Source organism: Nerophis lumbriciformis, linkage group LG37 (genome assembly GCF_033978685.3).
Source record: "Nerophis lumbriciformis linkage group LG37, RoL_Nlum_v2.1, whole genome shotgun sequence".
NCBI classification, from domain to species: domain Eukaryota; kingdom Metazoa; phylum Chordata; class Actinopteri; order Syngnathiformes; family Syngnathidae; genus Nerophis; species Nerophis lumbriciformis.
Genome location: NC_084584.2, coordinates 4639091 through 4651375, shown reverse-complemented (window position 1 = coordinate 4651375; position 12285 = coordinate 4639091). Strand labels below are relative to the sequence as shown.

The 12285-nt window shown below is 41.0% G+C and overlaps 1 protein-coding gene across 2 annotated transcripts in view; it reads right to left on the bottom strand.

Annotated features, from left to right (window-relative positions):
- pds5b (PDS5 cohesin associated factor B) overlaps positions 1 to 12285 on the bottom strand; it is a 93814-nt gene that overhangs the window by 53963 nt on the left and 27566 nt on the right. For both annotated transcript variants that reach the window (XM_061931594.2, XM_061931595.2), the window contains exons 7-10: positions 11327 to 11407; positions 11119 to 11259; positions 5243 to 5358; positions 3128 to 3222 (exon numbers count right to left, since the gene is read on the bottom strand). In XM_061931594.2, coding sequence (XP_061787578.2) covers positions 3128 to 3222; positions 5243 to 5358; positions 11119 to 11259; positions 11327 to 11407 — 433 coding nt within the window. The remainder of the gene's footprint in view (positions 1 to 3127; positions 3223 to 5242; positions 5359 to 11118; positions 11260 to 11326; positions 11408 to 12285) is intronic.

Sequence of the window (12285 nt, the reverse complement as noted above, 5' to 3'; positions counted from 1 at the left end):
TGAGACAATATGTTACTGCAGACTAATTAGGAGTCTTTGTTTGTTTACTTACTACTAAAAGACAAGTTGTCTAGTATGTTCACTATTTTATTTAAGGACTAAATTACAATAATAAACATATGTTTCATGTACCCTAAGATTTTTTGTTCAAATAAAGACAATAATGACATTTTTTGTGTTTTTGTTATTTAGAAAAGTATCAAAAGGTATCGAAATAAATAATGTGTACAAAATAATAGGTGTATAAATGACACAATATGCTACTGCAGACTAATTAGGAGTCTTTGTTTGTTTACTTACTACTAAAAGACAAGTTGTCTAGTATGTTCACTATTTTATTTAAGGACTAAATGACAACAATAAACATATGTTTCATGCACCCTAACATTTGTTGTTCAAATAAAGACAATTATGACATTTTTTGTGGTGCCCTTTATTTAGAAAAGTATCAAAACCCATTTTGGTGCACTGCAAAAACTGAAATCTAAGTAAGATGAAATATGTCAAATAAAGGTGATATTTGCTTATTTTCTGTCTGATAAGATAATTCTTCTCACTAAGCAGATTTTATGTTCGAGTGTTTTACTTGTTTTAAGTGTTTTGGTCCTAAATGATCTCAGTAAGATATTACAGCTTGTTGCTGAGATTTGATGACCTACCTATATTGAGTTAAAACTAGAATATCAACTGATGCAAAGCTGTGTCATCAACACTCACAAGTATAAAACTACTTTTTTAAAGTAACCATTTCTTACTTCAAGCATGAAAAAAAAATCATAATGCCGAGCGCATATCATTAAGTCAAGATAATGGCACTAGCATTTACTTCATTTAAGAATATTTTTCAACATATTGAGCAAAAAGGTCTCTTTTTTTTCTACCAAGAAAAGTGCACTTATTAGTGAGAATATACTTATTTTAAGCTATTTTTGGGTTCATAGAGATTAGCTCATTTTACTTGTTTTGGAAAGTCTTGACAAGCCAAATCTTCTTGTTCTATTGTCAGATCATTTTGCTTAGTTCAAATAAAATACCCCTCATTTTTTTTCTTTCTTGTTTTTGAACACTCACTTTTTGCAGTGTACCGGTACCAAAATACTGGTATGGGGACAACCCTACATCCATCTATTGTTTGTGTATTTCCAGTATGACTGATCTAATAATACGGTCAGAGTGCAGAAGCGTTACTACGGTGATGTCAATCTCCGGAAATAGCCAAAGATATTAGGAGCGAAATGTTCATAATTTGTGGCATTTTGTGATGCATTTTCACATACTATGCAACTTGGACATGGTCTAATGCAGGGGTCGGCAACCCGCGGCTCCGGAGCCGCATGCGGCTCTTTGACCACTCTGATGCGGCTCAGCTGCATTCTTGCAATCCCTCCCGATTTTTCCGGGAGACTTCCGGATTTCACTGCCTCTCCCAGGGCAAACATTCTCCGATTTTCACCCGGACAACAAAATTGAGGGCGTGCCGTGATGGCACTGCATTTTGCGTCCTCTACAACCTGTTGTCGCGTCCGCTTTTTCACCTAAGAAACAGCGTGCCGGCCCAGTCACATTTTGTATGCGGCGTCTGCTCACGCACTAAGTGACAGCAAGGCATACTTGTTCAACAGCCATACAGATCACACTGACGGTGGCCGTATAAACAACTATAACACTCTTACTAATATGCGCCACACTGTGAACCCACACCAAACAAGAATGACAAACACATTTCGGGAGAACTTCCACACCGTAACACAACAGAACAAATACCCAGAATCCCATGCATCCCTAACTCTTCCGGGCTACATTACACACCCTGCTACCACCAAACCCCGCCCACCTCAATCTACGCACGGGGGATGGGGGGATGTTGTTGATGTGTGGGGGGGCAGGGTTGGGGTGGCGGGCTTTGGTGGTAGCGGGGGTGTATAAAGTAGCCCGGAAGAGTTAGGGATGCATGGGATTCTGGGTATTTGTTATGTTGTGTTACGGTGCGGATGTTCTCCCGAAATGTGTTTGTCATTCTTGTTTGGTGTGGGTTCACAGTGTGGCGCATATTAGTAAGAGTGTTAAAGTTGTTTATATCTCCACCCTCAGTGTGATCTGTATGGCTGTTAACCAAGTATGCGTTGCATTCACTTATGTGTGTCTGCAGAAGCCTCATATAACACGTAACTGGGCTGGCAAGCTGTTTGTTCAAGCCGTAGAGGGCGCTAAAGGTAGTGACATCACGGCACGCCCTTATTATTGTTGTTTGGGTGAAAATCAGCATACATTCGAGAGAATAGTTTCCCTGAAATTCGGGAGTCTACCGGAAAAATCGGGAGGGTTGACAAGTGTGACGCTGTCAAGTGCCCTTCATATAAAACTTGCGGGCCGCACTAACATTACATTTCCATATTAAGGTGCGGGCCGCGTGTCTGAGACCCCTGGTTTATACATAGCACAAAGCAAAAAAAAAAACTTTGTATGTAGTGTTATTTCATTTTAAATTTCAAAAGAGTTTTGTGGCTCCCATTGTTTTCTTTAATTTGTGGAAACGGGTCAAAATGGCTCTTTGAGTGGTAAAGGTTGCCGACCCCTGGTCTAATGGATACAATCATCCATCCATCTTCTTCCGCTTAACCGACCGAGGTCGGGTCGTGGGGGCAGCAGCCTAAGCAGGGAGTCCCCAGCCACTTCGTCCAGCTCCTCCCGGGGGATCCCGAGGCGTTCCCAGGCCAGCCGGGAGACATAGTCTTCCCAACGTGTCCTGGGTCTTCCCCGTGGCCTCCTACCGGTCGGACGTGCCCTAAACACCTCCCTGGGGAGGCGTTCGGGTGGCATCCTGACCAGATGCCCGAACCACCTCATCTGGCTCCTCTCCATGTGGAGGAGCAGCGGCTTTACTTTGAGCTCTAACAATCAAAACACAACTCTACAATCAAACACAACTAATTCAACTTGTTTTTCACTCAACTGCTACTTTAACCCAAACATTCCGGTTTTTACTAATATGCCAATCAAGAGATGTTGTTGATGAAGAGATATGAGTAACTGTGTCGACATGCAAATACACAATCTTATATAAAACATGTATTCTTAGATCCCTTCAGGACATTATACAAGATGGTGTCATGTGCACATGGAGCACCTGTCAGGTCTTTGGCCAGGTCAGGATGGTTCATCAGACAATGGCTGGCAAACTTGACACACTCCAGTCTGATGGGCACGTGGATGTCATTGAACCTTCAGAAGACAGCAGAAGATCACAAATCACATTTACTCAGGCCTAAATGTACATTATTATTATTACTACATGACTTCAAAAAGCTACTGTAGCTGTTAGAACGACATTTTATTGTCTTGTTTTTTCAAACAATGTTCAAATATTGTAACGTCTGTCGAGACGCTTTGAGGACATGAATTCCATCCATCACTTTACTGAGCAAAACTCTTTATTGTCGGCCATAAACACATCACCAAAACATTAGTAAAAAAAATGATATCTATCAAAAGTGGTCATTTTCTGCAGTACAAACTAGACCAAAAGCAACTTTGTTATATCAACAGCAGCCGCTCGCTCTTTCTCACTTGCGCCAACACATGCACATATGGCACTTAGCCAGTGATGCGTTTACAGCCGCACAAAAAGTCGGACAACTCCAACACCACACATAAAGTGTCATTCCCGGTCGTTACACTATGATTTACCAATCAAATGTGTGCTTATTCTAGTGTCATTTATTAGGAATCTTAATTTATAAATATTAATCATGAAATGCTGTAAATATATTTTTTACAAACAGGAAGTTGCAGGAATGTACCGTATTTTCCGCACTATAAGGCGCACCTAAAAACCACAACTTTTCTCAAAAGCTGACAGTGCGCCTTATAACCCGGTGCGCTTTATATATGGATAAATATTAAGATTCATTTTCATAAAGTTTCGGTCTCGTAACTACGGTAAACAGCCGACATCTTTTTTCCCGGTAGAACTGGAAAAGCTTCTTCTTCTACGCAAGCAACCGCCAAGGTAAGCACCCGCCCCCATAGAACAGGAAGCGCTTCTTCTTCTACTGTAAGCAACCACCCGCCCGCGTAGAAGAAGAAAAAGCGTGCGGATATTACCGTACGTTTCATTTCCTTTGTGTGTTTACATCTGTAAAGACCACAAAATGGCTCCTACTAAGCGACAGAGATCCGGTTCATGAAAAGACGCAATCTCTCCATCCGCACACGGATTACTATTTCACAGCAACTGATATTCCTGTGAACCGCACTGTGGATACAACGGGAGCACGTACGGTGAATATTCGCACCACAGGGAATGAGAAGTCATCCTTCACTGTGGTTCTAGCTTGCCATGCTAACTTCCACCCATGGTGATATTCAAAAGGAAGACCTTGCCAAAAGAGACCTTTCCAGCCGGCGTCATCATAAAAGCTAACTCGAAGGGATGGATGAAGAAAAGATGAGCGAGTGGTTAAGGTAAGTTTAAGTTTACGCGAAGAGGCCGGGTGGCTTTTTTCACGCAGCTCTGTCCATGTTGATATACGATTCCATGCGCGCCCACATCACGCTGGTTTTAATATATTATTAAAGTTTGCCTGACCTATATGACTGTTTTTTTTGACATTCCTTTAGCGCAGTTAGATGCGGCTTACAACACGGGGCGGCTTATAGGTGGACAAAGTTTTGAAATATGCCGTTCATTGAAGGCGCGGCTTATAACCCAGGGCGCCTTATGGTGCGGAAAATACGGTACACATGATCCCCTGCTTACATCTCATTGTGCAACATGTGAATGTTTTAATGGGAACTAAATGCAATGTCTGAAAGGGGTACAAACTATTTCCAAAGCAGGACCTCCACCCAGACAAACAATACAAGTACACAGTTCATGAAAAAAAAATATTTGTTGTTATTGTCATTGTAAGTGGGCCTAAACACTTATATTAGAAAATAACCTCATGGAAATGACTGCTGTCATTTGATTATAATAATAAGAGAATGTTGTCTGTCTATCTGTGTTGGCGACTTGTCCAGGGTGTACACCGCCTTCCGCCCGAATGCAGCTGAGATAGGCTCCAGCACCCCCCGCGACCCCGAAAGGGACAAGCGGTAGAAAATGGATGGATGGATGTTTCATATCTGAGAGTTTGTTTTTCATTTTAAAAAGGCGTGTTACCGTTTTTGCGACAACTTTTTGAAGCGGTGAAACTCGTACCCGGAGGTATCGCTCAAATCCACGTGGAATCGCACCTACCTGCCCAGGTAGCACTGCCACAGAGGTTTATTCTGCGCCGCCAACTCCGAGTCCTTGGCCCCGAACATCTTGGCCAGCAGCTTGACCACCTGCAGCCTCTCGTCATTGTCGTTACTCTGCAGGGAGGTGAAGAGAGAGGTTATTTTTGAAGAGAGGACGACCATTTTCAGTTTTTTACAACATTACTTAATGCTGACTCGCTGCTTTCTCCCTTTCATGGGACTCCGAGAGCTGTAAACAAGTGCAGCATAGTAGTTCGGGACAGGTACCGTTCACATTTCCACTGATACGGTACCTAGTCCCGGGACATGGGAATGGATACCAGAATTATGCGCCAGCTGGTTGATTGTAACGTGCTTCTTAGTTGTGGTTTTCATCAACTAATTTAGATGTGTTGAAATCGCCATGTAAAATTGCTGATGCTAATCAGTAGCACGTCGACAGCAACGCCAATGTATGTTAGCTTCGTAGCTCATTTATGGAAAAGCAGAGCCCAACCGGGGTTCAAGGGGGCCCTTTTTGGTTTTGACTTGAAGAGATTAGACCAGCCCTGTGATGAGGTGGCGACTTGTCCAGGGTGTACCCCGCCTTCCGCCCGAATGCAGCTGAGATAGGCTCCAGTGACCCCCCGTCACCCCAAAAGGGACAAGCGGTAGAAAATGGATAGATGGGATGGAGATTAGACCATTTCTAAGATGCTTTGGAAAAATTTTCCTACATAAAACTATGTAAAAATGCAAGAAAACTTACCAATGGTATCTATCTATTAGATGCTATGAACTTTAAGCCAAATTTGGAGTCATGAAAATCGCCATGTAAAATTGCTAATGCTAATCAGTAGCACGTCGATGTATGTTAGCATCGTAGCTCATTTATGGAAAAAGTAGAGCCCAAAAAAATAAAGAGGAATTGAAATATATCAACCAGGATTCAAGGGGGCCCTTTTTGGCTTTGACTTGAAGAGATGTTACCATTTTTAAGATGCTTTGGAAGACATGTCCTACATACAAATTCTGCAAAAAAACTTACCAATGGTTTCTATCTATTAGATGCTATGAACTTTAAGCCAAATTTGGAGTCATTGAAATCGCCATGTAAAATTGCTAATGCTAATCAGTAGCACGTCGACAGCAACGCCAATGTATGTTAGCATCGTAGCTCATTTATGGAAAAAGTAGAGCCCAAAAAAATAAAGAGGAATTGAAATATATCAACCAGGATTCAAGGGGGCCCTTTTTGGCTTTGACTTGAAGAGATGTTACCATTTTTAAGATGCTTTGGAAGACATGTCCTACATACAAATTCTGCAAAAAAACTTACCAATGGTTTCTATCTATTAGATGCTATGAACTTTAAGCCAAATTTGGAGTCATCGAACTCGCCATGTAGAATTGCTAATGCTAACCAGTAGCATGTGAACAGTAATGGCAATGTATATTAGCATCAAGCTAGCTCATTTTTGGAAAAAGCTGAGCCTTACATTTAAGGATGGGTACCAGTCACATCTGAAGTGATGCGGTACCAATTCCCGGTATCTGGGAATCGATACCGGTACTCAGCGTTTGGTACTTTTGCGTGTGTTAATAAACATTATTTTTGATAATATAATAAAATTTAAAATGAGCTGAGTATGCAAGTATGACATTAAGCAGGGATCCCAATGAGGTAAAACAAAGAAAGGAGGAGTTGAACAATATCAACCTGGGTTCAAGGGGGCCCTTTCGGGATTTTGGGGGGCATCGGCCCCTGAAGTTGAAGAGATTTTTACCATTTTTAAAGATGCTTTGGAAGACATTTCCTACATACAAATTCTGCAAAAATGCAAGAAAATGTACCAAAGATTTCTCTCTATTAGATTCTATGAACTTTAAGCCAAATTTGGAGGTATTGAAATCGCCATGTAAAATTGCTAATGCTAATCAGTAGCATGTGAACAGCAATGGCAGTGTATATTAGCATCAACCTTGCTCATTTTTGAAAAAAAGCTGAGCCTTACATTGAGGGATGAGTACCAGTCACATCTGAAGCGATGCGGTACCAATTCCCGGTATCTGTGAATCGATACCGGTACTCAGCGTTTGGTACTTTTGTGCGTGTTAATAAACATTGTTTGTGATAATAAAATGACATTTAAAATGAGCTGAGTATGCAAGTATGACATAAAGCAGGGATCCCAATGAGGTAAATCAAAGAAGGGAGGAGTTGAACAATATCAACCTGGGTTCAAGGGGGCCCTTTCGGGATTTTGGGGGGCATCGGCCCCTGAAGTTGAAGAGATTTTTACCATTTTTAAAGATGCTTTGGAAGACATTTCATACATACAAATTCTGCAAAAATGCAAGAAAACGTACCAAAGGTTTCTCTGTATTAGATTCTATGAACTTTAAGCCAAATTTGGAGGTATTGAAATCGCCATGTAAAATTGCTAATGCTAATCAGTAGCATGTGAACAGCAATGGCAGTGTATATTAGCATCAAGCTAGCTAATTTTTGAAAAAAAGCTGAGCCTTACATTGAGGGATGAGTACCAGTCACATCTGAAGCGATGCGGTACCAATTCCCGGTATCTGGGAATCGATACCGGTACTCAGCGTTTGGTACTTTTGTGCGTGTTAATAAACATTGTTTGTGATAATAAAATGACATTTAAAATGAGCTGAGTATGCAAGTATGACATAAAGCAGGGATCCCAATGAGGTAAAACAAAGAAGGGAGGAGTTGAAAAATATCAACCTGGGTGCAAGGGGGCCCTTTCGGGATTTTGGGGGGCATTGGCCCCTGAAGTTGAAGAGATTTTTACCATTTTTAAAGATGCTTTGGAAGACATTTCCTACATACAAATTCTGCAAAAATGCAAGAAAACGTACCAAAGGTTTCTCTGTATTAGATTCTATGAACTTTAAGCCAAATGTGGAGGTATTGAAATCGCCATGTAAAATTGCTAATGCTAATCAGTAGCATGTGAACAGCAATGGCAGTGTATATTAGCATCAAGCTAGCTCATTTTTGAAAAAAAGCTGAGCCTTACATTGAGGGATGAGTACCAGTCACATCTGAAGCGATGCGGTACCAATTCCCGGTATCTGGGAATCGATACCGGTACTCAGCGTTTGGTACTTTTGTGCGTGTTAATAAACATTGTTTGTGATAATAAAATGACATTTAAAATGAGCTGAGTATGCAAGTATGACATTAAGCAGGGATCCCAATGAGGTAAAACAAAGAAGGGAGGAGTTGAAAAATATCAACCTGGGTTCAAGGGGGCCCTTTCGGGATTTTGGGGGGCATCGGCCCCTGAAGTTGAAGAGATTTTTACCATTTTTAAAGATGCTTTGGAAGACATTTCATACATACAAATTCTGCAAAAATGCAAGAAAACGAACCAAAGGTTTCTCCGTATTAGATTCTATGAACTTTAAGCCAAATTTGGATGTATTGAAATCGCCATGTAAAATTGCTAATGCTAATCAGTAGCATGTGAACAGCAATGGCAGTGTATATTAGCATCAAGCTATCTCATTTTTGAAAAAAAGCTGAGCTTTACATTGAGGGATGAGTGCCAGTCACATCTGAAGCGATGCGGTACCAATTCCCGGTATCTGGGAATCGATACCGGTACTCAGCGTTTGGTACTTTTGTGCGTGTTAATAAACATTGTTTGTGATAATAAAATGACATTTAAAATGAGCTGAGTATGCAAGTATGACATTAAGCAGGGCTCCCAATGAGGTAAAACAAAGAAGGGAGGAGTTGAACAATATCAACCTGGGTTCAAGGGGGCCCTTTCGGGATTTTGGGGGGCATCGGCCCCTGAAGTTGAAGAGATTTTTACCATTTTTAAAGATGCTTTGGAAGACATTTCCTACATACAAATTCTGCAAAAATGCAAGAAAACGTACCAAAGGTTTCTCTGTATTAGATTCTATGAACTTTAAGCCAAATTTGGAAGTATTGAAATCGCCATGTAAAATTGCTAATGCTAATCAGTAGCATGTGAACAGCAATGGCAGTGTATATTACCATCAAGGTAGCTCATTTTTAAAAAAAAGCTGAGTCTTACATTGAGGGAAGAGTACCAGTCACATCTGAAGCGATGCGGTACCAATTCCCGGTATCTGTGAATCGATACCGGTACTCAGCGTTTGGTACTTTTGTGCGTGTTAATAAACATTGTTTGTGATAATAAAACTAAATTTAAAATGAGCTGAGTATGCAAGTATGACATTAAGCAGGGCTCCCAATGAGGTAAAACAAAGAAGGGAGGAGTTGAAAAATATCAACCTGGGTGCAAGGGGACCCTTTCGGGATTTTGGGGGGCATCGGCCCCTGAAGTTGAAGAGATTTTTACCATTTTTAAAGATGCTTTGGAAGACATTTCCTACATACAAATTCTGCAAAAATGCAAGAAAACGTACCAAAGGTTTCTCTGTATTAGATTCTATGAACTTTAAGCCAAATTTGGAGGTATTGAAATCGCCATGTAAAATTGCTAATGCTAATCAGTAGCATGTGAACAGCAATGGCAGTGTATATTAGCATCAAGCTAGCTAATTTTTGAAAAAAGCTGAGCCTTACATTGAGGGATGAGTACCAGTCACATCTGAAGCGATGCGGTACAAATTCCCGGTATCTGGGAATCGATACCGGTACTCAGCGTTTGGTACTTTTGTGCGTGTTAATAAACATTGTTTGTGATAATAAAATGACATTTAGAATGAGCTGAGTATGCAAGTATGACATAAAGCAGGGATCCCAATGAGGTAAAACAAAGAAGGGAGGAGTTGAAAAATATCAACCTGGGTGCAAGGGGACCCTTTTGGGATTTTGGGGGGCATCGGCCCCTGAAGTTGAAGAGATTTTTACCATTTTTAAAGATGCTTTGGAAGACATTTCCTACATACAAATTCTGCAAAAATGCAATAAAACTTACCAATGGTTTCTATCTATTAGATTCTATGAACTGTAAGCCAAATTTGGAGGTATTGAAATCGCCATGTAGAATTGCTAATGCTAATCAGTAGCATGTGAACAGCAATGGCAGTGTATATTAGCATCAAGCTAGCTAATTTTTGAAAAAAAGCTGAGCCTTACATTGAGGGATGAGTACCAGTCACATCTGAAGTGATGCGGTACCAATTCCCGGTATCTGGGAATCGATACCGGTACTCAGCGTTTGGTACTTTTGTGCGTGTTGATAAACATTGTTTGTGATAATAAAATGACATTTAAAATGAGCTGAGTATGCAAGTATGACATAAAGCAGGGATCCCAATGAGGTAAAACAAAGAAGGGAGGAGTTGAACAATATCAACCTGGGTTCAAGGGGGCCCTTTCGGGATTTTGGGGGGCATCGGCCCCTGAAGTTGAAGAGATTTTTACCATTTTTAAAGATGCTTTGGAAGACATTTCCTACATACAAATTCTGCAAAAATGCAAGAAAACTTACCACTGGTTTCTATATATTAGATTCTATGAACTGTAAGCCAAATTTGGAGGTATTGAAATCGCCATGTAGAATCGCTAATGCTAATCAATAGCATGTCAACAGCAATGCTAATGTATATTGGCATCACATTTTTGAAAAAGCCGAGCCTTACTTAACTTACGTCGCAGCGTTTGAGCCAATTTCTTTGTCGGCATTGAAAATTGCAAAATTACCCAGAGGTAGTTTGGTTGAGTTCGCTCTCAGTGCTGATGGAGTGCAAAAAGCAGCCAAACTTCAATGGCGTCACACGCAACCCATGCAGTGTAAACATGGCACCGTTGAATTTTACGTAGATCAACGCCCGTTAGGACTGGCGATGCCAAAAAAAAAAAAAGTAGCGTATTGGGTATTGAGAAGTGCTACGAGGTGGTGACAGGGAAAAGTGGTGGACCTTGAGCTTGAACTCCAGCTGGGGCAGCACGGACAGCAGCAGGTGACAGTCGATGTTGTAGAGCTCCAGGATGAGGTCGAACACGTGCTCAGACAGGTCGCTGACCGACGTCTTGCCCAGCATCAGCACCTGGTTGAAGAACTGAGCACCGAGGTGCAGACTGTTAGCAAGACCACAGGCCGGACCACAGGCCGGACCACATGCTTACGTTGGTGATGTAAGGTTCGATAGCCTGAGCCGTCCTCTTCAGCAGGGCCTTGGCCAGGTCGTACGCTTGCTTGTTCAGGTTCTACACAAACACACACACACACAAAACACATGAGCATCCAAACTGCACCTAAAATTGACTTACCCTAAATTCCGGACTATAAGCTGCTAATTTTTTCCTACACTTTGAACACTGCGGCTCATAAGACCGTGCGGCTAATTTATAGATAGTTATGAATAGTTTCCCAAAAACACTGAGAAGGTGTGTTATTGTTTGTGCTATGGCGCCATCTTTTAGACGAGTTTGCTCACTACAGGCACTGCAGTGTTCGTCCAGTAGTGCCGTTCAGTCTTCTGGCCGTCCATAGCGTTTCTCCTCGTATGGGTTCTTCATTCATCACTCCAAGCAACGTTTGTAAGTTTTTCAATGTAACTAAAACTATTCGTACTTACCAAACCGTCCGATGTGTGATGTCTGCAGGAGTGTGCATATTTGTCCGTGCCACCGTAACGCAATGACGCTGAGGTCGTTAGCATTAGCTAATATGCTAACACGTTTACGAGTGTCTGTGTTAGTGTTATGAACTTACAATGACAATATTTTTGGTATTGTTTCAGTTCGACAGACACACAAAACACATGAGCATTAAAACTGCACATAAAAATTATTTACTGTAAATTCCGGACTGCAAGCCGCTACTTTTTTCATATACCGTATATATATATATATATATATATATATATATATATATATATACATCGTATTTTTCGGAGTATAAGTCGCACCGGAGTATAAGTCGCACCTGCCGAAAATGCATAATAAAGAAGGAAAAAAACATATATAAATCGCACTGGAGCCCGGCCAAACTATGAAAAAAACTGCGACTAAGTCGCAGTTTTTTTCATATATATATATATATACATACACATATATATATACATACATACATATACGTATAT